A 27,291-nucleotide genomic window follows, 5' to 3' on the forward strand; every position below is an offset into this window, starting at 1 on the left:
ATAGCCACATAACCCACTTAGAATCTCCTTATTACAGTGTTAGGGGAACATTCCTGCTGAAGGATAGCCACATAACCCACTTAGAATCTCCTTATTACAGTGTTATGGGAATATCAGGATACCATTCTGTTTTCAGTAATGGGTAGGAACAGAACATTACCTGATTTCTCAACTCTTGAGATCAAATATGATACCCAGTTATGTTATTTAAGTTGTGTGAGATACCGATTTGCTAAGTATCTGTTTGGATAAGTTTCTGAACTACATAGGGAGAAGTACAAAAATCTTCCCTTTGATCTTATAGCTTGAGAATTTACTTACTGAAGTTTATACTTTTTTCCTCATCTGACTACAAATTACTTCCACTACATGCAAATTAGTATTTTGAAAGCCTTTTTATCCTAAGTTCATTATTAGATTTATTTTTGTTTTTGTGGAGGGCAAGATTTTAAAATTTCTATTTTTTCAGAGAGCCTCACTCTGTTGCCCAGGCTGGAGTGTGGTGGTGTGATCATGGCTCACTGCAGCCTCTGCCTCCTGGGTTCAAATGATTCTCCCACCTCAGCCTCCCAAGTAGCTGTGACTACAGGCGCACGCCACCACGCCTGACGAATTATTTTGTATTTTTAGTAGAGACGGGTATTTCGCCATGTTTCCCAGGCTGATCTCAAGTTACTGGGGCCTCAAGCCATCCGCCATCTTGTCCTCCCAAAGTGCTGGGATTACAGACATGAGCCACCGCACCTGGCTGAATTTAAGGTGCTTTAGATACTCGATGTTCTTAGTACTTTATTGTTAACATTTTGTGTGTGTGTGTGTGATCGAGTCTTGCTCTATCACCCAGGCTGGATTGCAGTGGCGCGATCTCAGTTCACTGCAACCTCCACCTCCCAGGTTCAAGTGATTCTCGTACCTCAGCCTCCCTAGTGGCTGGGGTTACAGGCTCCTGCCACCATGCCCGGCCCTTAAAATGTTATTTTTAATGCTACTTTATTAAGTTGATTAGATGATCATACCAGAAGAGTACACATACCAACAGCTGATATGTTTAACGTTTTATTCATAATATTACTTTGAAGATATTTTAAACTGTCAACAATGTTAGTATTATGTGTCTGCATGATATATTTTGTGTTTAAGGAAGAGGCATTATTTAAGTATATTTTCCAAAAGTTTGACTTGGCAATGATGGCATTGAGGAGGTTTGAACAATCCATGAGTCCCAAGAGTAACTTTCTGATAAACATATTAATGACTAAATCTCTTTGGCCTTTTCATTTTTTCCTTAATTAAAAAGTGTGGATTGATTGTTTTTCTTTTTTATTTAAACCTCACTCACTCTTTTAGGAAGTATTAATCTGATAACTTTATTTAAAAGTTATTATTTGTTGACTTTTTGACTCAAGCATTATTATATGTATAACAAAATCTAAATTTAACTTATCTTTCTTGTTTTTCAAGATAAGTTTCAAGATACCTGCTTGTCTTGTGTTTTATTTTATTTTTTTCTTTTTCTTTATGAGACCGTCTCACCCTGTCATGCAGACTAGAGTGCAGTGGTGCAATCTCGGCTCACTGCAACTGTTGCCTCCAGGGTTCAAGCAATCCTCCCACCTCAGCCTCCTGAGTAGCTAGGATTACAGGTGTGTGCCACCATGCCTGGCTAATTTTTTTGTATTTTCAGTGGAGATGGGGTTTCACCATGTTGGCCAACCTGGTCTCAAACTCGTGACCTCAAGTGATCCGCCTGCCTTGGCCTCCCAAAGTACTGGGATTGTAGGCAGGAACCACCACACCTGTCTTTTTTTTTTTTTTTGTATTTATTTCAAAATATTCTTTGTTAGCATCCATGTTAAGTTTAGGTAGAGAATTCTGTTCTGCTGTTTGTTCTTTTGTTCTTTAATACTTTTACTTAAAATGTAGGAGATTTAAGGAGTTTTAAAAACCATTTTCAACATTATAATGTATACATATATAAAAACATTATAACAAAACAGTTATATAATAGCCATTTAGAAATATTTCTGGATTTAGCTCAAATTGGTCTTTTGGTTGTTCTTATTTTCTTCCCCCGAGACAGAGTCTTGCTTTGTCACCCAGGCTGGAGTATAGTGGCACGATCTCGGCTCACTGCAACTTCCACCTGCCAGTTTGCTTGTTCCTATACCCCACTGCTTACACATACCTTTTAAAATCTCTTTAGAAAAAAGTGGTTTCTCATGCTTAGATTCTAAAATTTTTCTTAATTTTCTAGGATAGTTTTTTAAAAAATCAACTTATAGGCTGGGCGCGGTGGCTCATGTCTATAATCCCAACACTTTGGGAGTCCAAGGCGGGCGGATCACAAGGTCAGGAGTTCTAGACCAGCCTGGTCAACATGGTGAAACCCTGTCTCTACTAAAAATACAAAAATTAGCTGGGCGTGGTGGTGCGTGCCTATAGTCCCAACTACTCAGGAGACTGAGGCAGAAGAATCACTTGAACCTGGGAGGCGGAGGTTGCAGTGAACCAAAGATCGAGCCACCATACTCCAGCCTGGGTGACAGAGCTAGACTTCATCTCAAAAAAAAAAAAACAACAACAACAAACGAACAAACAAAAAAACAGCTTATAAAATGAAAACCGAATAAACTTAAATTATAGTTCTGCAATTGTCATACACTGTTAGGCAACAATATGATTATGACTATTAATCATGGAGACCTTCAGTGGAAGAGTTAGAAACCACTCGTATTTTTAACAGCAGAGCTGACGATTTTCCTTTAGGTGAGTAAAAAAAAATTTACTCTTAACATTTTGGTGCCAGATGAAGAACTTTCCCTATTTGTAACTTATAGATTAACAGCCATGCAACAGAATGGAGTCCCAGCCACCCAGGAGAGGATGCAGTGGCGTCTTTTGCTGATGTTGGATGGGTAGCCAAAGAAGAAGGAGAATGTTCAGCAAGACTAAGGTTAGTTTGGAAGGCTATCAGAACTGAGATGCATTATCTGTTTTTTTAAAGAATGATATTATTTGCAGTACTTACTTTTAATAGCCTAATTTTATCTCTAGTAATGCACCGTCTTCTTTTTCTTGAACAGTCTTCTTTTCTATTTATTTTCCTTTTTTTCTGAGAGGGTTTCATTCTGTTTTTCAGGCTGGAGGGCAGTGGTGTGATCTTGCTTCACTGCAGCCTTGACCTCCCAGGCTCTTGTGATTCTCCCACCTCAGCCTCCCAAGTAGCTGGGATCACAGGCATGCACCACTAACCCCCGCTAATTTTTTTTTTTGAGATAGAGTCTTGTTCTGTCACCCAGTCACCAGTGCAGTGGCGTGATCTCGGATCACTGCAACCTCCAACTCACTGGTTCAAGTGATTTTCCTGCCTCAACTTCCTGAGTAGCTGGGACCACAGGTGTGCACCACCATGCCCAGCTAATTTTTGTATTTTTAGTAGAGACGGGATTTCACCATGTTAGCCAGGCTGGTCTCGAACTCTTGACCTCAGATGATCCACCCGCCTCGGCCTCCCAAAGTCCTAGGATTACAGAGGTAAGCCACAACGCCCAGCCTGATTTTGTATTTTTTTGTAGAGATGAGTTTTCGCCATGTTGCCTAGGCTGGTATGTTCATTTTCAAGACTTGGCTAGTATTTGTAAAGTTTTTAGAGACATATAATTATGTCCTAAGTCCTCATGGACAGAATTCCTTGTCCTTCAGCAGTTTACATTCTAATATAAGAGACCAGAAAGAATGATCATTAATAATTTAGATAAGTACAATAATTACAATGGTCTCACTGGGGCAAAGGGATCAATCTGGATCATAGTAGAGAATTTTTGTGTAATTGGAGAATGTTTCCTAAAATTTTTGAGTCAAAAGGAGATTAAGAAGGAAATCAGTTGATACTGTAAAGTCTACAAGGTAATTACAGATGGTCACTGCAGGATGAGAGATGTTCAGCAAGACTTCTCAGGAGGAAATGCTAGAGCTCCATCATGAGGCTGAGTGGGAGCCAAGTAAATGGAAGGCTGGTATTCCTGGAAGAGTAAAGAACTTGTTTTAAGGTAATACCAGGAGACATTGTGGCATGTTTGGGAACTGCCAGATGGCTCAATGAGACTAGAGAGCAGAAAAGAAGGATAAGCTGTAGGAGATGAGGATGAGAAGTAGGTTGAGGTTTAAAAGTCTTACACGTGACACTAAGAAACATAGAAAAGTCCACGTTTGTGGAAAGCAATATAGAACCTGAAAGCAGTGTGGAACCATGGAAGAAATTTGAGCACTAGTAAAACCAACGTGTAAACAGTATAAAGAGTAGAAAAGAAGGCCGGGTGTGGTGGCTCACACCTGTAATCCCAGCACTTTGGGAGGCCGAGAAAGGTGGATCATGAGGTCAGGAGATCGAGACCATCCTGGCTAACACAGTGAAACCCTGTCTCTAATAAAAATACAAAAAAAAATTAGCCAGGCGTGGTGGCGCATGCCTGTAGTCCCAGCTCCTCTGGAGGCTGAGGCAGGAGAATGGCTTGAACCTGGGAGGCAGAGCTTGCAGTGAGCCAAGATCACGCCACTGCACTCCACACTCCAGCCTGGGTGACAGAGCGAGACTCCATCTCAAAAATAAAAAGAAAAGAGCCAGACTAAGAGATAGACCAACTAGGAGATGATCAGAATTTAACTGAATTAAGAAACTGGCAGAAGAGGTTCAAAGCTAAATGAGATTCAGAAAAATTAAAATGACATAAAAACTTATTAGATATGGAGATTAAGGAAGGAAGAGCCTACAGAGTCAGAGTCTAGTTATCCTAAATTTTCAGATTTCCGCCTAGGATAAATATAAGGATGGTAAAACAATTTTTTTTTTTTTTTTTTTTTTTTTTTTTTTTTTTTTTGAGACAGAGCCTCACTCGGTTGCCCAGGCTGCAGGCTGAAGTGCAGTGGTGCGATCTTGGCTCACTGTGACTCCCACCTCCCGGGTTCAGTCGATTCTCTTACCTCAGCCTCCCAAGCAGCTGGTATTACAGGTGCCCGCCATGATGCCCAGCTAATTTTTGTATTTTTAGTAGAGACAGGATTTCACAACATTGGCCAGGCTGGTCTTGAACTCCTGACCCCAGGTGATCCACCTGCCTTGGCTTCTCAGAGTGCTGGGATTATAGGCGTGAGCCACTGTGCCCAGCTATAATTTATACGAATGTAGGAAAACAGATTGTTTTGGCTGAGGAGAATAAGAGAGGGTAGTCTAGTCTAGAATATTTTATGTTTGAGTTTTCTGTGAGATATTCACCTTGATCTAGAAACAGTTTATGTGAATAGATATTGGTAAGGAAGGCCTATAGTCTATAATATTTAGATAGAATGGCTGAATATGAGAGTGCCCAAGAAGCATGTATGGAACGTGAAGAGCATTTGTACCTTGAGTGAAACCAGCATTTTGAAGTTAGAGGAAAGAAAAAGCCTCCTCCCCTGATCACCCTCCCTGCCCCCCGCCTCCCACCCAACCCATCACCCAAAGAACAGCTAAGAGGCAGGAGAAGACCTGGTAGAGGATATTGTTATGGAAGCAGAGGAGGTAGAGTTTTTATAGAAGAGGATTGGTGATCAGTGTCAAACACTTAGAGGCTGAGTAAATAGAAAAACTAGCACGTTTCAATTTTGTTTTTCAGTTGGAAGATTATCATTGACTTTAGCAAGAGTAATTTCATTTGAGTGGTATTAGCTGGATAAAATAAGAATCAAATAATCCAAGAGCAAAGAAGGAACTCGATTTGAGTGACAAGTAGAAATAAGGACATAGCAGTAGATAAACACAGGGATTGCAGGATTAGCAGGTAAAGAGCCTTTCTTTTTTAAGATGTTTATTTTATTTAAACTTTTTATTTTGAGATAATTGTAGATTCTTCACATGTATAAGAAACAATACAGAGAAATTCCACATGCTTTTCACTCAGTCTCCTTCAATGGTAACATCCTGCAAAACTATAGTACAGTATCACAGCAGGGTATTGATGTTGATAAGGCAAGATGCAGGACATTTCCATACTACAGAGATCCTCCAGTTGCCCTATTATGGCCACACATACTTCTCTTCCATCCCCAAACCCAACTCCTTCTTAATGACTAGCACCTACTAATCTGTTCATTTTAACTATTTTATCATTTAAAGAATGTTATATACATTGAATCATGTAATATGTAACCTTTTTTTTTTTTTTTTTTTTTTTTTTTTGAGACAGAGTCTTGCTCTGTCACCCAGGCTGGAGTGCAGTGATGCAATCTTGGATTACTGCAACCTCTGCCTCCTGAGTTTAAGCAATTCTCCTGCCTCAGCCTCCCAAGTAGCTGGGGTTACAGGTATGTGCCACCATACCTGGCTAATTTTTGTATTTTTAGTGGATACGGGATTTCACCATGTTGGCCAGGCTGGTCTTGAACTCCTGGCCTCAAGTGATTCATCTGCCTCGGCTTCCCAAAGTGCTAGAATTACAGGCGTGAGCCACTGTGCCTGGCCAATGTGTAACCTTTTGGGACTGGCTTTTTTTTTTTTTTTTGGAGGCAGAGACTCAGTCTGTCACCCAGGCTGGAGTGCAGTAGTGCCATCTCGGCTCACTGCAACCTCCGCCTCCCAGGTTCAAGTGATTCTCCTGCCTCAGCCTCCCAAGTAGCTGGAATTACAGGCGCTTGCCTCCACACCTGGCTAATTTTTGTATTTTTAGTAGAGACGGGATTTCACCATATTGGCCAGGCTGGTCTTGAACTCCTGACCTCAGGTTATCTGCCTGCCTCAACCTCCCTAAGTGCTGGGATTACAGGCCTGAGCCACCACGCCTGGCCAAACAAAGGCATCTCTCCGAGCCGGAATCGAACCAGCACCTAAGGATGGCCACAGGCGTGCACCTACAGTCCGCAGCTCTACCAGCTGAGCTATTGAAGGGGGCGGGACTGGCTTTTTAAACTCAGCATTGTTTTCTGGCTGTTCACCTAAATTGTTGTGTGCATCAAGAACTTGATCCTTTTTAATTGCTCAGTAGTAGTCATTGGTATGGATGTATTACAGTTTGTTTAATCATACAGTAATTGGTGGACATGTAGTTTGATTCAGTTTTTGGCTGTTGAAGTTAGTATATAAACATTTGTGTGTAGGTTTTTGAGTGACTGACTATAAGTTTTCGTTTTTCTGGGATAAATGTCTTTGAGTGCAGTTGCTGGGTCAAATAGTAGTTACTTAGTTTTTCAAGAAACTGACAAACTGTTTTCTAGAGCCTATTTTACATCCCTTTGGCAGTATATGGCTAATTCAGTTTGTCTGCATTATTTCCTTAATAGCTAATGATGATAAACATCTTTTTATGCCATCTGTATATTCTTTCAGGTAAAACGTATCATGTCTTTTGCTCATTTTCTAACTGGATATTTTTGAGATTTCTTTATATATTCTAGATATGAATCCTTGTCACATACATGGTTTATAAATATTTTCTCCTACTCTGTGGCTTGTCTTTTCGTACATTTAATGGGGTCTTTCATGGAGCAAAAATTTTTCGTTTTGATGAAGTCTAATTCATTTTTTTTTATTGATCATGATTTTGGTGTCAAATTTAAGAGCTCTTTGTCTAGCCCTAGATCCTGAGACTTCTTTTTCCCTAAGTGGCTCATAGTTTTATATTTTACATTTGAGCCCATGTTTTTTTTTTTTTTTTTCAGAAGGATCTGGCTCTGTCACCCAGGCTGGAGTGCAGTGGCATGATCAGCTCACTGTAACCTCTGCCTCCTGGGTTCAAGCGATCCTCTCACCTTAACCCCCTAAGTAGCTGGGGTTATAGGTATATGCCACCATGCCTGGCTGTTTTTTGTAAAGATAGGTTTTTGCCATGTTGCCCAGGCTGGTCTCAAACTCCTGAGCTCAAGCAATCCACCCACCTTAGCCTCCTGAAGTGCTGAATTACAGGTGTGAGCCACTGTGCCCAGCCTTAAATTTGTGATTCTTTTCAAGTTAATTTTTTCATACGGGTTGAACAACCCTAATTTGAAAATCCAAAATCAGAAGTGTTCCAAACTCCAACTTTTTAAAAAATAGAATTAAAAATAAAAAAAAACTTTTAGGTTCAGGGGTACATGTGCTGGTTAGTTACGTGGGTAAATTGAATGTTATGGGTGTTTGGTGTACAGATTATTTCATCACCCAGGTAATAAGCACCCAGGTAGTTTTTTGATCCTCACCCTCCACTCTCAAGTAGGTCCTGGTGTGTGTTGTTGCCTTCTTTGTTTTTTGATACAGAGTTTCACTCTTGTTGCCCAGGCTGGAGTGCAGTGGCACGATCTCGGCTCACTGCAACCTCCACCTTCCGGGTTCAAGTGATTTTCATGCCTCAGCCTCCCAAGTAGCTGGGATTACAGATGTGCGCCACCACGCCCACCTATTTTTTGAATTTTTAGTAGAGACAGGGTTTCACCATCTTGGTCAGGCTGATCTTAAACTCCTGACATCAGGTGGTCACCCGCCTCAGCCTCCCAAAGTGCTGGGATTATAGGTGTGAGCCACTGTGCCCAGCTGTTCCCTTCTTTTTGTCCATGTGCACTCAGTGTTTAACTCTCATTTATAAGTGAGAACATGTGGTATTTGATTTTCTGTTCCTGTATAAGTTTGCTTAGGATAATGGCTTCCGGTTCCATCCATGTTGCTGCAAAGGAATGATCTCCTTGTTTTTTTGTGACTGTGTAGTATTCCATGGTGTCTATCTACCACATTTTCTTTATGCAGTCTACCATTGATGGACATTTAGGTTGATTCCGTGTCTGTGCTGTTGTGAATAGTGCTGTGATGAACACGTGTGCTTTTGTCCTTTTGGTAGAATGATTTATTTTCCTTTGGGATATATACCCAAATAGAGGGATTGCTGGGTCAAATAATAGTTCTCTTTTAAGTTCTTTGAGAAATCTTCACATTCTTTTCCACAGTGACTGAACTAATTTACATTCCCACCAGCAGTGTATAAGTATTCCCCTTCTCTGCAACCGCACCAGCATCTCAGGCAGTGGGCAGGGCCATAAAGCTTCCAAGCAATTATGTCCTTTGTCTTTGGAGTTCCTCGGCTTTCCCACGGAGCATGTAGCTGCAATCCACCTCCTTCAAAGTGTCTGTGGATTCTCTGGCTTTCCTAGTATGTTCCTGCAGTAGTTCTTGGAGCAAAAGTTCGCCATGTGGGTCTGTGCACGCTGCTCTGTTTGTCCAAGTGGGAGCTGCAAGTTAGTCCTGCCTGCTCTGTGCCATTTTCCCTGAATGGGACCTACCCTTCTGTGTTTATAACTTACAGTTTAAGTTCCTATAGAAACAAATTCTATTTAAGACTGTTCATATGTTGCAGTTTGTCTGCCTCTCATATTTATATTTGTATGAAAGCTGAAGCCCTTCAGTATATTTCTTATTTCTTCCTTGAAATTTATGTTGATAACATTTCTATAACAATTATTTATAATGTCATACTATTATGTCTCTGGGAAAACAGGATACATATGAGTCTTTCGTAATTGGTTATTATAGAAATGATTTTTTTCAAATGCACTGAACTTCAGATTTCTATTTATAAACTAGAAGTACAGGCCGAGCACAGTGGCTCATGCTTATCATCTCAGCACTTTGGGAGGTCGAGGTGGGTGGGTTGCTTGACCCCAGGAGTTCAAGATGAGCCTGGGCAACATGGCAAAACCCCATCTCTACAAAAAATACCAAATACCAAAATTAGCTGGGTGTGGTGGTGCACACCTGTTGTCCCAGCTCCCTGAGAGGCTGAGGTGAGAGGATTGCTTGAGCCTGGGAGGTCAAGGCTGCAGTGAACCATGAATGCACCATTGCACTCCAGCCTCAGTGATGGATCGAAACCTGTCTTAAAAAAAAAAGGAAAAAAAAAGGGCAGCATATTTCTATAAAATAGAAGTATTCTACTTTGAGAAGAGAATTTTCAATAACATGAGAAAACTGTTAGTACAGTGGCATGCACAAAGTAAGGCCTCATTGTTTTTTCTCTTTTCTGTACACATTTTTTAATTAACAGAAGCATTGACATCCTGATTACTGATGATCAGTAAAGTGTTCTCTTTCATAGTAGTATTCTAAGGAGAATGTATAGTCTGTGAAAGGAAAATAAACCTTGGGACGCCCAAATCACTAAGCCAAAGGGAAAAGTCAAGCTAGGAACTGCATCAGGCAAACCTGCCTCCCAAAGCTTTGCATCAGAGCAAAGCTGCCTCTGTAGCTACGTAAGATAGCTACATGGTAAAAAAGCTACATACTTCTCTTACAATTTGCCTACTAGGAAATTCCTTGTGGGCCCCAAGATCTTTACCCTAAAAACAGTTCTGCTAAATTTGACTCTGACAATGTGAATTGATAGTTTTCTTCACAGGTGTTGGAAAAGGACAGAACTCAAAAATTACCCCGCTGCTCATCTGAGACAAATGCGTATCTGATTGCTTCCTCTGCCCTATGTTTATTTTATGTAAAAATGCAGATTCACTGAGCTAGAGGAATGCGTAAGTGACTAGTCCTCTACTGCCCCTCACATGTGAACAGCTAATCAGAGACTTAAAAGAATGTAAACTTTTGTCTCTTATCTACTCCCACCTTTTAAAAATTTCTTCCTTTCTCTAATATCTGCCCATTCCCCTTTAAATACTGAAGCCCTCAAAATCATCTTTGGAGAAAGGCACTGATCTGTTTCCTAGGTGCACATCTTTAACCTTGGTAAAATAAACTTCTAAATTGTTTGAGACCTGTCTCAGATACTTTTTGGTTTGTTAGTCTTTGGATAAATATACAGTATAACATTTGTCCTGTATGATGAAATTAAAGACTATAATCTCTGAGACCTTTAGTTGACATCATAGACATTGTCGTCAAGCGTTTGATTGCTTCCAAAGTAGAAGAGCAGCTAAGGAGCTTTGAAATATTTAAAGTTTAATTTGTTCATTCTATATTAATATATTAATTTCTAATTGTATCCAGTTCTTCTGTAGAATGTCACATACAGTATCAAACTCATTTACTAAATAAAAATGTATGGGTTCATAATGTTTCAGATAGCAGTTTTCCTTATCCTAGGATGTTTGTAATCTAATGAGGAAGATGAACATATTTATAGAAGTCTGTAATATAAGGATAGCAAATAAAGTGAGACTGAGGTGATGATATCCAGCTTGATTTTTCAAGTTTCAGCATTAAGTATAAGATGGAATGTGCTGTTTTTCAAGGAGTGTCAGGGAAGATCCCCAACCTCATAGAGGATGACAGAGTAGCAAGAGTCCATAGGAAATACTTAACAAGCAAGCAAGCCAACTCCAGAGGTGCAAGAGTAGGCCAGGAGACTCAGTGGATCAGAGCAATCAGAGCAATCAGAGCAAGGTTTCCTACTCACAGCACATCAAACTGCAGATGTTACTGGTTTCTATTTTATTCTTCATTACTTGACAGTAGACATGAGCATACATTATTAAAATAGTATATTCAAGGAAAAAGGATTATTTTTGTTAAATATCACTTTTAGGAAGATCTAACTTCTGAAATATAAAACAACAGAAGGGTTGTGTTGAACAGAGCCTAGAACAGCTAATGAGGAAATCCCACTAGTTTTCTAGGTCTGTAGCCTACAGCACTCCTGCCTGTTCCCACTGTAGATCCTCTCATGGATTGCTTCCACTGTCAAAATGATTTCCCATTCTAGTTGTCTTTATCCAGCCACTTGCCCACTTTGAAAAGATTATTAGTTTTCTTTTCTTTTCTTTTTTCTTTTTTCTTTTTTTTGAGACAGAGTCTCGCTGTGTTGCCCAGGCTGGAATGCAGTGGCATGATCTTGGCTCATTGCAACCTCCACTTCCTGGGTTCAAGTGATTCTCTTGCCTCAGCCTCCCAACTAGCTGGTATTACAGGTGACCGCCAACACACCCAGCTAATTTTTGTACTTTTAGTAGAGACGGAGTTTCACCATGTTGGCCAGGCTGGTCTTGAACTCCTGACCTCAAGTGATCCGCCTGCCTCAGATTAATAGTTTTCTACTCAACTTTGTATTTCAGGAAACTAAATTGCCAGTTTTTTTTTTAATCCCTGGATTCTAAGACAATAGAGTATGTTTTTTTGTTTGTTTGTTTGTTTGTTTGTTTTTAAACCTTCCTAGGTTGTTCTGTAAACTAAAAAGATGAAGGAGGGTCAGTAGAAATCATTTTGGGAACAGGGCACATCTAATTTAAAACTGTGTCAGATTTTGAGTTTCCCTTAACTGTGAGATGAGGGAAAGGACCCCAGAGGTGTATTATATTTAATTTAGGGTTCTTCAATATGGATGATGGAGCTAAAAAGGCCTTTGCATTTATGTAAATTGTGCTACAAAAGTGGCTTCCCTTGACAGTAACATGGAAAAAAGAGAGCTAGATAATTCAGTGTAGTGTTACTCTAAGTAAGAACCTGTGGGCCTTAGGGAATTTTGGACCCAATATAAACAAAATATGACCAAAACGAACAAACAAAACCAGTAGAAATCTCCCTAGCAGAAATTGGTATCCAGAAAATGGTTTTAAGAAACATCAGTTAACTGTTAAAAGTTTAAGGTAATGGAAAAAAAAAGGAAAGGGAAGGAAGAAGTATCAGGCCTGTACAATATATAATCCCAACACTTTGGGAGACTTGAGGCCAGGAGTTCATGACCAGCCTGGGCAACATTGTGAGACCCTGTCTCTTAAAAAAAGAAAGAAAAGAAAAAAATTAGCCAGGCATGGGTGGCACGCACTTATAGTCCTAGCTACTCAGGAAGCTGAGGCAGGAGGATCACTTGAGCCTAGGAGTTGGCAGTGTGGGTAACAGAGTGAGATCCTGTCTCAAGAAAAGAGAAACATCACCCTTTGGCTGTTTATCTTCTGCTTTTGGTACATCTATGCTTGATGTCTCGGTTATTTTATTTTTTTTTGAGATGGAGTCTTGCATTGTCATCCAAGCTGGAGTACAGTGGCGTGATCTCGGCTCACTGCAACTGCCACTTCCCAAGTTGAAGTGATTCTTGTGCCTCAGCCTCCCTAGTAGCTGGGATTATAGGCGCCTGCCACCATACTCAGCTAATTTTTGTATTTTTAATAGAGACATGGTTGCACCTGTTGGCCCAGGCTGGTCTTTAACTCCAGACCTCAGGTGATCCACCCTCCTTGGGCTCCCAAAGTGCTGGTATTACAGGCGTGAGCCACCCCGCCTGGCCTCTTTGTTATTTTTGTTTTTGTATTTGTTTTTATTTCTTAAAATTTCTCTGAATTACAGAAATTCTTGAAAGTCTATCTCTTATTTTGGATTTATTCTGTCTTTGTATTCCAGTTCTTAATAGCCCTCTGTTCTTAAGGATGGCAAAACAGATTGGTTTTAAGAATGAATGGTTTGTTGACTGTCTTAAAAGAAAAACACAGGACTCTGTGGCTCATGCTTGTAATTCAAGTACTTTGGGAGGCCAAAGCTAAAGTATCCTTTGAACCCCAGAGTTATACCAGCCTGGGCAACATAGGGAAACCCTATCTGGGTTCTTAAACCTTCACAGGCCCTATAATTACTTTGAGCCCATAAATATTAAAGTATTTCACATAAGGAAATGCTGAATTATATAATTAAAGATAGAAAAGTAGTATAAAGTACAGTTCTTCACTGTTAATTAAATTGTCTTGCCAAAGGTCCTAAACTTTTTTGTTCTTACCCTGGCACAATAGTGTTCAAGATTAAAGAGTAATTTTTCCTTTATTTTCAGTAAAAAAAAGCGAAAAGATAAAAATTCATCATGGAAGCTATGGGGAGATACAGAAAGTTAATCCTTTTTTTTTTTTTTTAAACACTGTCGTTTCCGCTCAGTATTTATTAATTTTCTCTTACAGTTTATTTTGCCTTGAAGATGTTTTAAAGAAAGTAAGCTGTTGAAATATGCCTTGCAATTGCTCTTAATCTAGTGTGTCTCATTATCTTGTTCCAATTCTGGAACAAGATTATTAAAGGGTCAGTGTTCATAGAATTTGAAGACTGGCTTACTTGAATGATAACATTTTAAAACAAACTTGTAAGAATTTAATACTTTGGATCCTTTAATGTCTAGGAGAATTTTAGGGGAGGGAGGATATAATCTTTACTGATGCAGCCACTAGTTTTTAAATAAATAGTACTATAACATCATTTTTCATTTATCAGTAACAAAGGTTCTGGTATCCAACATTTATTTTCTGTATATAGGCTGCATGAATCCTCTGTACATAATATGAAAGCAATCATCCTCATTTCTATTCACAGATATGAATATATTCATTCTTTCAGGTAGGTTTGGTAAACAAAGCAAAATTTTGCTTTGCGGAAATGCGAAGACAGTAGGGGTCTAGAGATAAATATTTCTCCACAGGTTCTGTTCTTCTCTCTTCTCAGTTCCACTTCCATTTGTTGTCACTTCCAGATACCCCTCATCCCTGACACCCGTTGGCCATGGCGCCAGGACATGGCGCCAGGCCTCTGTCCTGAGAACACTGCATCTGATTGCTCTCTTCCTCTAAACTCACATGGTTACTACTCTTGTTCCTTCTTTCTCCACTACAGTTTTGAATAAGTGTACTACTTGATTTCTACATTTATTTGAGAATGCTACATTTTGCATAGATCTGGTTTTAAAACTAGAATTTTATCACTTCTACTATCCTACCTACCTGCATTTCCTTTAGTTCTTTCAAGAAATAGTTAAAAAGTCACTATCGTTCAGTTTTATTAAACCCAAAACATTACCAAGAATATATATGAAGAAGCATATTAAGAATATATTATGATGTTAAATGTAATTTAATATAAATATAAATGCTCCCTCCCTACCCCCTCAATGGTTCATTCAGTAAATTGACTAATTTTTATTTACTCGTAACTTAATGTATTTGTTGTATAGAACTATTTAGCAAAATTATTTGCACTACTCTGTGAAGGAGAGGTAGAGATCAAAATTTAGCCAGGTGTATCAACAAAGAGTCAAAGTTTTAACGACTTATTAGAAGTATTTTCCTTATTGTAGGTTGTTTAGAGCACATACATCTAATCTACAACTTCTATAACATATCTTTCAGTGTATTGATTAATATATTTTATCAGAGTATTGGTACTGTTCTTCATGGGAGTTTTTTCCTTTGCTTAATCTTCCTGTACCGCTTCCCCCCACCCCCTGATATGAGGTCTCACCCTGTCGCCCAGGCTGGAGTACAGTAGCATAAATACAGCTCACTGCAGCCTCAACCTCCTGGGCTCAATCAGTTCTCTTGCCTCAGCTTCTGAGTAGCTGGGACCCCAGGTACATGCCACCACACCTGGCTAGTTTTAAAATTTTTTGCAGAGATAGGGTCTTGCCTTGTTACCCAGGCTGATCTTGAACTCCTGAGCTCAAGCAGTCTTTCTACCTCGGCCTCCCAAAGTGCTGGAATTACAGATGTAAGCCTCTGTGCCTAGCCTAATCTTCCTGTACTTAAAAAAACAAATAACAACAACAAAAAAAACCTGTTTTTTCTCATTGTTGGGGCTACGAAAGCAAACAGTAATTGAAGCCTTGTGAGCCAAACATTTCCCTATCCCACAAATATTCCAAATTTTAAAAGTTGATATTATAATTGCTAGGTAAGAGCGAGGACATTTTGTATTGTATTGTTCTGAGGCAGAGTCTTGCTCTCTTGCCCAAGCTGGAGTGCAGTGATGCAATCACGGTTCATTGCAGCCTTAACCTCCCGGGCTCAATCAATCCTCCCATCTCAGTCTCCCTAGTAGCTGGGACTACATGCTCGAGCCAGCATGCCCAGCTAATTTTTGTGTTTCTTTGTAGAGAAGGGGTTTCGCCATGTCGCCCAGGTTGGTCTCAAACTCCTGGGCTCAAGTGATGCTCCTGCCTTAGCCTTCCAAAATGGTAGGATTATAGGCGTGAGTCACTGCGCCAAGCCTAGAGCAAGGATATTTATACTCCAGATCTTTTTGTTTAATAAAAATGTGTCAGGCAAAAAGCAGTTTGCAAGCTTCCTTTATGTATGATAAATTCATTAATATGGCGTAAAAAATTAGTTATGAAAAAAAATACCCGAATTCAGTGCAAAATACCAAAACCTAAGCATCCCAGGATTCCCCTTTCAATACACAAGGTAGAATGAAGAAGAATTTTTACAACTGTCAAGCAAAAATAAAACACCAATATCCATTTAAAGGAAAACTAAAGTAGAATTTAATGTTGAAATGTCCTAACAGTTACGATTATGTTTGAAGCTGAAAGAGAAGCCCAAAAGAATGGTGCCTTATACAGTGGGAGTTTATATGTTTCTCTCAAGATAGTTTATTTCTCTCAAATCAGCAACATCCAAGGTTAGGTGGGCTAGAGCTGATAGAGGCCCTACAGCATCATCAGGGACCCAGCCAGGCTCTGCCATCTGTAGCATTGACTTCCATATCCTGATTAGCTTATGGCCCTGTGTGACTCTAAAACATCACCTTGCACTCAAGACTCTCAGCATGAGGAAAGGGAACTGGGGCTAAAATGGAAATGACTTTTCCATTGAGTCACGTCCCTTCAAGTGGCCTCCTAGATGCCTCATCAACATTCTGCCTACAATCTTGTTAGCCACATGAAGTCCCATGGCCACACAAAACTGCAAGGGAAACTGGGAAATATCATCCTTTAGCTGGGCACATTGCTGCCCTGAAATAAGGATTTCTTTCTTTCTACTCCTTTTTTTGGTGGTAATTTTTATAAAAGAGAAAGGAAGCGTGCTTGTTGGAGTAAGCAACTGGCAATCTCTGTCCCTAATGCATGCTGTGCACTGGAGCAAGCCTTAATTAGCACCTGGTCCATGGCCTGGGTGAGGGTTACTTAGATTTTGGCTTTAGCTTGCCTTTTAGTGTAGGCTTGTAGCAGGGCCAGTCAGAGATTCTTCACCTTAGGGCCATGACTTCTGAAACTATATGAGCTGAATTTTATGAGAAGTGTGTCTGATCAATTACCTGGGAAAATCAGATTTTCAAAGGAATCTGTGACTGTGAAACCATATGAGCACGATGTATTAATGTTGATTGAGAGTGAGGAGAAGGAAGTCAGTTGTGGGCTCTTTTCTCATCTTTGAAACCCCAAAGTCAAGGCATTCCTTCATTCTTTCCCCATGCATTCTTGAGTATGCTGAAGAGGGCAATCCTGGTGAAATCATTCAACCATTCCCAGTGTTGTAAAGTAGTGATAAACTAATGTGGTTAAGGTCTGACTGGAAATGGGCAGATTTCTTCCTTATAGTGTATCCCTATCCAGGTTATGGATATTTCAAAAAATACTAAGTTTTTGAATTAATGTTAAGTCACACTAATACATTTTTCATAGAAAAATTGTAACATTAATAGCATGAAAAAACTTTGTAAATCTCAGTTTCAGTGTTGAGTCTTCCATACACTAACTACATGATATTGAGCCTGTATCCTCAGTAATAAAATAATAGTGTCTGCCCCACGGTGTTTAAATTAAACATGGTGACAGAGAGGAAAGCCCCAGCCTTATGTCTGACAGCGAGGTTACATTTAATGGCAGTTCCCCGTCTCTTTCAGCAACTTTCAAACAAAAGAGCCTTTTCCCAAATGATACAGCACTAGGGCCTTACTGCTCCCAAGATAGTTTCGTCTAGATTTGGGAACTATAAATGTAATTACTTCCTGTCCTTGTGTAGAGAGCTCTTTTGGTATTATAGGGTTCTAAATGACTATAATGTCGAGACAGTATGCAGGAGTTTTTTGAGGACACAGATTTTTGAAGGGTGCAGGTATAAGGGAAAAGTAAGACTACGATTGTTTTCTGGAGGGAACGAATTTAAGATAGAAAAGGGCTTAAAGGGGGATGCAGGCTGGGAAAACTTCATTGTAGAAAATAAGGAAATGGGTAAGTATATAAACTGACAGTTGAAAAGAAATACAAATTTTTTTCTCAACCCTCAACTTCATTTGGAGCTACCTCAGATGCTACACATAAATTTTTTTTTTTTTACCCAAATAATGAAACCATCTAATATAGCTGCTACATAGGTTCAGTGATAATGATTCCTTTTTCTCCTTTTAGCTTTTGATGCTGTATTTTGTCTACATTGTTATCATGTGTCTTGCAATTTGATGTATTCTGTCATACATAGAAAGCACTGACATTGATGTGTAGATGCCAGGACCCTGGGGAAAGGCTGATGGATCACTGATTTGATTTTGTTGTCAGATATAGCTAGTAATTAGCTTACCACTTTGAAGAGCATAAAAAGTTTCTTCTTAGTTCAAATCAAAAGAAAACGTGAATTAGCAAAAACTTTGCTAAAATCTGTGATGCCTCTTGATGGAGTTGGTCTATGCATATTATGTAGAGATTGACTAAGGAAAATGATGGCAGCAAGAACTGCAGCTGTGGTATGTAGCTACATAAGGTTGACAAATGCTTTGCTCTTTTTGTCCTTACATGAAGGGACTTATGTAAGATCAGCCTGAAAAGAGGTTCTTGGATGTTAATGCGGATACACTGTCAGGTGAGGATAGTGTTTCACATTCTCTTACAAAGCCTGTGACAACACACCTATGTCTTCCTTGCAGGACAGAGGTCAGATCAAGGCCACCCCTTCAGGATGACCTTCTTTTCTTTGAGAAGGCCCCAAGCGGACAGATTTCCTTACCAGACTTGTCTCAAGAAGAGCCTCAGCTGAAGACCCCAGCACTGGCAAACGAGGAAGCACTGCAGAAGATTTGCGCTCTCGAAAATGAACTTGCTGCTCTCAGAGCTCAGATTGCCAAAATTGTGACCCAGCAGGAGCAGCAAAATCTCATTGCAGGTCTGTAAGTCCTACATTTGTTAGTTTAACTTGCAAACTAGAAGTTAGGAGAATGCCACTTAACTTCTAAATTAATTAGTAAGTAACAACTATTGGGGTTCTTAGAAAACCAGGTGTGGGCCGGGTGCAGTGGCTTATGCCTGTAATCCCAGCACTTTGGGAGGCTGAGGCAGGCGGATTATGAGGTCAGGAGATCGAGACCATCCTGGCCAACATGGTGAAACCCCGTCTCTACTAAAAATACAAAAGTTAGCTGGGCGTGGTGGTGTGTGCCTGTAGTCCCAGCTACTTGGGAGCCTGAGGAAGGAGAATCTCTTGAACCCAGGAGGTGGAGGTTGCAGTGAGCCAAGATCATGCCACTGCACTCTAGCCTGGCGACAGAGCAAGACTTCATCTTAAAAAACAAAACAAAACAAAACAAACCCAGTTGTCAGTCCTTCTTGCATAGTCCAAAACAACCAGGTCAGATTTAGATGGTGTTCATTTTGAACAATCTAGGTGCTGTCAGAGAAGATGACTAGGAAGTATCTTTTGGAAAACACTGATATTCATACAGTTGAATTGCTATATAGTGGATGCTTTCCTTTCTAGTGGGAAACTTAGTTGTCTAGGATAATGGCACCAATCATATCAGACATAAGGTAATGCCATGGGTTGCCGTCTACTTAGTGAAAGGAGCCTGGGTTTTTGTGTGGTACGTGTTATACTGAGTGGTGTTTACTACCTGCATGTCTTGAGGCAAGCACTTGACATCTCACCTCCCTTTACTGCTCTAAAATGGGGATAATAGTACCTATGTTACTGAGTTATTGTGAGAATAAATGTGGAAAGTATATAAAATGCCTTTAACACACAGCAGCTATTTAATAGTTATTCTTCTTCCTTTTGCACAGAGTAAACCTGAATTCAAGTCTTCTGGTCTAACACCGTTGGGTTTATTAGTGTGACATTCTTACATTGGGGAGGAAACTGTAGCCTTGAAATCCTAGCCCACTAATCTATTGGCAAGTAGAGGTTATTTTCCTATTGTCGTTTCCAAGGCCTGGCAAGACTCAGTATTAACCAGCTCTGTTGGATAAGGACAGTTAATTACCCTGCCTCTGAGCCACTTGGCTTATACTTCTGGAGTTTAACGTAATCCAGCATGGAAACCTCATTTGACCTGGGCATGGCAGAGGTGGGTGGGGATGAAGGCACTCTGGGCGCTGGTGCTGGACTGTGCTTATCCGTGTAACTTGCTAAAATCCTCCAGTCCTACCTTTTTCTTATCTTAAATTGATTTTTCCTTTTTCTTGACCTCCCTCTTCTGGCCAACTGGGAAAGTGCTACCATAAAATTTTGAAGTTCTATTTATGAGCTGAAACTTTCAAGTAAAAGTCTTTTACATCAACACCTCCCCAATCAAACTAGTTCACCCAATAAATAACTTTCTAACCTCCAGTTATGCAGAAAGAGGATTTTTAGGTCCTTACTTCATTTCCATAACTCTTAGTTACTTCTTGTTTTAGAGACAGGGTTTCACTGTGTTGCTCAGGCTGGTCTTGAACTCCTGAGCTCAAGCGACCTGCCTGCCTTGGCCTCCTAAAGTGCTGGGATTACAGGTGTGAGCCACTGAGTCCAGCCCAGTACAGGCTTTTAATGCTTAATAAGTCTTATATGAAAATATACTTAAAATGAGTCACAAATTTGTCAGAGTTTCCCCAAATCATTGAAATAGTACTAAATTGTCAAACTGTATGTATTGAAGATAGAGTTGTTTTTACAGTACTTTGTTTTATATTTCTGTTAAAAGTGATTACAAACCATGCTACAGTCAAACTTGAACATTTGATATCACAAAAAACACCTCTGTTAAGTTAAATAGAAATTTTCCATCTGGATCGTTTTGGACTGAATGATACAGTGGATGAGATTCAGACATTTCTCATGAAGTAACTGAAACTGTCCTTCTTACATAACAGACTTTTTTTTAAGGATATTGTTTTTAGGGGTACAAAAATCTTTAATATCATTTTGCTTTTAAAAACTGATATTTTCTTTGCTTAATACCAGCAAGATTAAGTTTGTTTTCCTTTGTTTCTGTAGGTGACTTAGATTCTACCACATCTGGTACCACACTACCACCCCCTCCGCCTCCTCCACCACCCCCGCCTCCCCCTCCACTGGGGCTCCACCAAAGTGTATCTGCCATTGATCTGATTAAAGAGCGAAGAGAGAAAAGAGCCAATGCTGGAAAGACTTTGGTTAAGAACAATCCAAAGAAACCTGAAATGCCAAATATGCTAGAGATCCTTAAAGATATGAACAATGTAAAACTTCGGTCAGTGAAGAGGTGAGGATACATTTACCTTCTTTCTTCTCCATTTGTTTGTCTTATAAAATCAAAGTACCAGGCTTCTTGAGAAATTTTGATTATAACGTGACTGCCATGAATAGTTTTTTTTTTTTTTTTTTTGAGACGGAGTCTCGCTCTGTCGCCCAGGCTGGAGTGCGGTGGCGCGATCTCGGCTCACTGCAAGCTCCGCCTCCCGGGTTCACGCCATTCTACTGCCTCAACCTCCTGAGTAGCTGGGACTACAGGCGCCCGCCACCGCGCCCGGCTAGTTTTTTTTTGTATTTTTAGTAGAGACGGGGTTTCACCGTGGTCTCCATCTCCTGACCTTGTGATCCGCCCGCCTTGGCCTCCCAAAGTGCTGGGATTACAGGCGTGAGCCACCGCGGCCGGCCCCATGAATAGTTTTTAGTTTAAAAAAAAAACGAGCCCCAGTGGCTTCTATACACAGTAGCTAAGAGATTAGCAAAATAAACTAACAGTTCCCAGGTGATGTTTTTAGTTTTCCCATTTTATTTAAATATCAACTTTTTCATGTAAAGTCTTCACTGCGGTTGCTCAGTGAGCATTTACTAATTCAATAAAGGCATACTGTGTACCACTAGCATAGTCACTAGACATGCATGGACGAGGGAACTCTATTTGCACTGAATGAGAGTAGAGTCCGTATTCTGCAGATACATTACGTGGCCCTTTATTGGACTCCTGTGTGCTTTTGTTGAGCATTAGCTCTAGGCTTCCATCTCACTGCTAGTAGTATTTATCAGGTTTCTATGGAGTAGCTGTGATGCTGAAGAGATGCTGTCAGGCAAAAGGTACTTCCTGAGGGTGGCCAGTGTATTGACCTGTCCCCTTGGTTTGTGTTCACTTCTCTAAGGTCAGAGCAAGACGTGAAGCCCAAGCCAGTGGATGCTACTGACCCTGCTGCCCTCATAGCAGAGGCTCTGAAAAAGAAATTTGCTTATCGGTATCGAAGTGATAGCCAAGATGAAGCTGAAAAAGGAGTTCCAAAGTCTGAATCAGAGGCCACCTCAGAGAGAGTGTTGGTGAGTTACTTGCCCAGATTTCTTTCCTGTTACGTAGAAATCCATCTCCTTGCCAAGCACTTGTATTTTGCAAGTGATTCACCTGTGTCATCTGTAAGTTCCAAAGGGAGGTGATGCAGGATTTGGTCCCTGCCTTACAAGTACATCACGGCTGGTTGGGAAAAGGATGACATCTTTGCTTAGCATTTACACTTTTACTTTTCTAACTGTGAAAATAATAGTTGTTCATTTGGAAATTTGAAACCTGTAGAAGAGCAGAAAGAAGAAAGCAAAAGTTAACCCCTGAGCTCACTACTAAGTAATCTCCAATGTTACATTTTCTATGCAGGGTTGTATTTTTAAGCATAGTGAATTGAAATTCAGTATAGTAACAATGTGTATTTTGTGATACAGAAATTCAAAGTAAAGTGAGATCATTTTCTCTCAGGGCACCCTATGAAAGTCTTCTGAAGAGGTTGAGATTTGATGTGGGCCTTGGAGGATGTGTACCATGTCAGAGGTGGAGACTGAGTACATTTCATGGAAGCTCTCACATAATAATGGATACATTCCCTTTATTAACATTACTGTCATGGGGTGTGTGTGTGTGCTTACCTATTCCAGAGAGGCAGGCATCTCAGAAATTCTAGCACCTTTGAAACTTCTCAAGACATTGGAAAGGAAACTTTGTACTTTCTCTCTTTACTCAGAAAAGTAAAATTTAACCAAAGCAGGGTATTGCCAAGATGATTGTAGTATTCATTTATAGGAAGCAGTTTGACTACTTCTTTACCTTTCATTCTGTTGATATGTTCAGTGTTCATAACAGCCTGTCAATTTGTAAAGGTTTTAATATTCCCAGTAGTTGCTTGGTTTTTCATGCAGAACATACCCAGCCCTCTAATCCACGATTGGGGCAGGGGCGGGGGTTGGGGTGGGGGGCATATTGTTACTGTTACCTGAACCAATATCTTTATTTATACTTTTTGTTTGTTTCTAGTTTGGGCCACACATGTTGAAGCCAACAGGAAAAATGAAGGCTTTAATTGAAAATGTATCAGACTCCTAATAGACAATGAGCTGCGAAAGACTCCTGGTTCCCCTGTTGATTTGTGAGGGCTAAGTTTGCTAGTAGAAATCGACACTATTTAGTAAATACCTGACTTTAGTATTCAGTGGTCTCCTTTTCAGGCTAATTGGGGATTAAGCAATAATGAAAGCACTAAGTTTGGTTTTCATTTTGTGAGATGGTCAGCGTTGGTGCTCTCCACAACTTACGTGTGTTCTGACATGTTTCTAATATGTGGCCAGGGCTTTCAGATTTCCAGTTTTGAAAACAATTGTATAGATTTCACAACACAAAAAGGACATTTGTGGATGTTACCGCACATTTTAAATTCTTAACACTAATTTATCTGTGTAAATGTTACATATGCATATTTTTGGACATAAACAGTTTATGTAAAATTAGTAATGAATGATGGCAACGAGGGCACTGTTATCTTCGTTTGTTTTCAATGATCATTTAGCATTCAATGATGGAACAGCTGGTATAACATAAGTTGTTGGCATGAAATATTTGAGATTGGAAACTTCTTGCCTTGAACAGAACTTATATCTTAGATTCTCTCTCACATTTTCTTGGAGCTGGGGTTTGAATAGGAACCAGATGATGTTCACTGCTGAAATTCTATAATGCTTCCCACTGAAGGGACGTTGAGAACCAGGAAAGCTGCTTTCACGTCATTGCCATCCAGTACTGACAGGGAAGAAAGATGTAGTTTTCCAGTAGTGATGAATAAAATTATTGAATTAAATTTCTTCTTAAGTAAAAACTCAGAATGTACCATCTTGTTTCCTTTCAGTTGATTAAATGGCATCATAAAGATGACTTTGCTAAGTTAATACTTCTGGAAATGTAAGAGTAGAGTTAAAAAAAATTTTAATATAAGCCAAAATATTAACTTTAATGAAACATAGACTTGGCAAATGAATTTCCTATAAATTGTCATTGGTCAGAACGCTGTTTTGTTTAATTATATTACACAATATAAACCATAGGTGTTATTAGAAGTGAAGAACTGCCTTTTTCATCAGGGGCTTTTAAGGACTTGCTGTAAATGATTATTTTAAAAATGCTTTATAAATCTTCATGATTTTTCTATTTCTGATACACTCAGCTATAGTTAATGCCAGAGTATCCTACCCGGAGTAAATATTTGGAATATTTAAATCTAGTAAAAGTAGAAAGTTATACTTCCTGGGATTATTAGGAGATGGGAGTAGAGATTCACTTTTAACTTCTCGAAAATACATGCATTCTCCTAAATATTAAAAATGACTTGGGGTAATGACATGGCTTAGTTATTCTGCTTAAATTTGTACTATGACTTATGTTATACATGTTCATGTTCACCTCTCATCCATCCGTTTTATGGGGTTTAAAATTCTCTTTAACAAAATTCAGAAAATTCACCTGAAACGTATTTTGACCTGCTAAGAAACATATTTTTGTATAAGTATTGAATTTTGGACAGTGCCCCCATATAAGGAAGTTACTGTTTTAAAATAAAGCAAACTGTTTTATTTTCCTTGGACCATAGTGCCTCCATTTTTGTTTTCTTTTTTCACAGTAGGTAAGATTCTTTTGCACAAGGAGCTTCTTTAGAATAATTTTCTTTCTGCATTTTTCAAGTGGAATTATATTCCTTAAATTAAGCTCTTAAAATCACCTTTCACTTTTTCTCATATAAAGGGATCACAGCATTAAAACAGGACAGCCATGAAGTATCTGAGTTGTCTCAGGGTTCTCAAACCCATAATCTGCTTCTGAGATGGGTGAAATTCGTTTTTCCAGCTTCTCCCACACCCACCTCATTCAGTTTCTGCTTCTTTCACCCAACACAACACCTGAAGTAAAAGACCTTAAGAATAGTTATACCTCAGCTAGGTGTGAGAAAGAAAGGTAACTAACTTTCCTGTTTTATCTGAGTTCTGATTGAGGGACTTTCCATATATATATAATTGAGGGACTTTCCATATATATATAGAGAGAGAGAGAGAGAGAATATATGAGACAGTATGAGAAGATCTGAGTCAGAGAACACTGGACTTGGAGCTTTACATGATCCCCTGTTAAGTTATCTTTACTTTTGCATTATTTTACACAGGGTCTCTGTAGTTTCCAATAGAATGATTTCTCTGGTAGTCCCTGGCACCTGTAAAAAGGCATCATCCTGTGCACTTGCTTTTGCAGGCTTGGTGTAGGAGGGGTAGGACTTGCAGTCTCTAGTTCTGGTTGTTTCCCCAGTCCCAGGCCCTTCGCATAAAACGTGTGTCTTCTTTCTCTGTCAGGAATGCCGATGTGTCTGTGTCTCTGGTGAAGAGGAATACACGTAGTAATAACAACTAGCAGAAACAAATACTTAGGAAAAACCATAGTTCCGATAACTTATCCAGAATAGAAGTTCTCTCCGTGGGATAGAATCTTTCAGCCCAACAAAGTCAGCGCTGGGATTGTCAGACAGAACAGGACACTTGGTTTCAATTGTAGTAGGGTCCTGTTTCTGTGACCTCTTTCCCTTTCTCATCCTAGAGATGTAGCATTCTTCTCTGCTACCCTATTGATCCTATTTGTTAGGATTCTTCTTAGACTTGCCCTATAAACCTTATAAACAATCTAGCTCTTCCTTGGTCTTGATCCTTAAAGTGATCCTTTAAGGATGGGATAATAAAAGTAGCATAACCAAGTAAGGATCTAGAACTTTTGCACACTTCCCCCCAAGACTGTTATCCTTAGTCCAGTTCATGTGGTCTAGAAACCTTAATGTTCCTAAAGCTGGAACTTCTCTGATACATCCTCCAGCCCCTTGTTAAGGTCACAGAGGGCTCGGCTCCTTTGTTAAGGGCAGAGTAGAACACAAGTGTCTTTTAGACATTTTCAGGAGGGTAAACGTTAAGGCAGCTCAAACAGTGCCTCCTGTTCATACCAAATGGTTATCTCAGGGCAGTCCTTCATAACCCAACTGGATAAGCCTTAATTTGGGGAGAAAGGCCAGACTCTTCATAACAAGATTTTAACCAAAGGTATAAAAGCATTCTGTTAATGTTGCCTAGCGACCACCCCCTTCGTTAGCCAGATACGGTTTTTATCGAAAGGTGAAAGGTGTATTCCCCAGGTACTGTGTTGTAGAAACTAGGTATTTTAAGGGTGAAAAAGGATACAACTAGAGCATGGTTGGAAATCACTCTGAAATACTAGCGTGAGTACAAGGGGAGAGAAGTGCGTAAGGTACTTATCGTGGGGGCTGGGCTGTCCAGATCCCCCCAACCCCTGCCTTCCCTTCTGCAAGGGGCACACCTGGTAATGCAGAGACTGCTCTGTAACCCAGGACACAGCCTTGATGAGCTGTTCCAATCAGGTTCTCCCTCATGAATTTGAGTAGGAAGCCTCTACAGTGAATCAGTGCCAGGAGCTCAAATAAAGATATCATGAGGTACAATTGTATCCATGCGTTTATACAAGTAGAAATTATCAAGAAATGAACTGAGAATAGCCATAGTGACCTGATTTAGCACTTACCATATGTCAATAGTTAATTTTACTTTAAGGACCAGACAGTTTATAGGTTAGGGAGCCACTCAGAAGATTAGGTAACCTGCCTAAGGACCGAAACCTAGGTCTGACAAGCTGTCAAGACAGTGCTTACCAGAACTGACCATTCCAGCACCTGATCTCAGATTTCCAGCCTCAAGAACTGTGAGAAATAACTGTTGTTTATAAGTCACCCAGTTTCTGGTTCTTTGTTCTAACAGCCTGAGTGGACCAAGGCAAGCACTATCCTTTCTAATATTTCCTTCAAAAGGTTCCTCTTTAGATCTGTAACTTTTACTAATTTCAACTAAGTTAAGGGAACTTGGGAAATCATTACAGTCTACTGTTTCTTTACAGGACATGGCTCAACAATAAAGAAATACTTCAAATCTGTGTTCAGAAATAATAATGTAAATAAATGTACAGCTTACAGATAGGTGTTGTAATACAAGATGGAATGTCTTGGCAAAGACTTATTGATGGGACCAGTGGAAAGCTTC

At 39.7% G+C, this 27,291-nt stretch overlaps 1 protein-coding gene across 2 annotated transcripts in view; it reads left to right on the top strand.

Moving 5' to 3' along the window:
* The window catches only part of MTFR1 (mitochondrial fission regulator 1), a 71,075-nt gene extending 46,281 nt beyond the window's left edge, over window positions 1–24,794 (top strand). The window contains exons 4-8 of one of the 2 annotated variants that reach the window (XM_010371569.2): window positions 2,838–2,953; window positions 18,605–18,840; window positions 20,926–21,172; window positions 22,050–22,218; window positions 23,198–24,794. In XM_010371569.2, the coding sequence (XP_010369871.2) occupies window positions 2,838–2,953; window positions 18,605–18,840; window positions 20,926–21,172; window positions 22,050–22,218; window positions 23,198–23,266 (837 nt within the window). In that variant the 3' untranslated portion in view covers window positions 23,267–24,794. Of the gene's footprint in view, window positions 1–2,837; window positions 2,954–18,604; window positions 18,841–20,925; window positions 21,173–22,049; window positions 23,089–23,197 lie in introns of those variants that run through there. The other variant, XM_010371568.2, reaches the window with a different exon arrangement.
* Window positions 24,795–27,291: the final 2,497 nt, after the last annotated feature.

This window comes from Rhinopithecus roxellana, chromosome 9, assembly GCF_007565055.1.
Source record: "Rhinopithecus roxellana isolate Shanxi Qingling chromosome 9, ASM756505v1, whole genome shotgun sequence".
In the NCBI taxonomy this organism is placed as follows: domain Eukaryota; kingdom Metazoa; phylum Chordata; class Mammalia; order Primates; family Cercopithecidae; genus Rhinopithecus; species Rhinopithecus roxellana.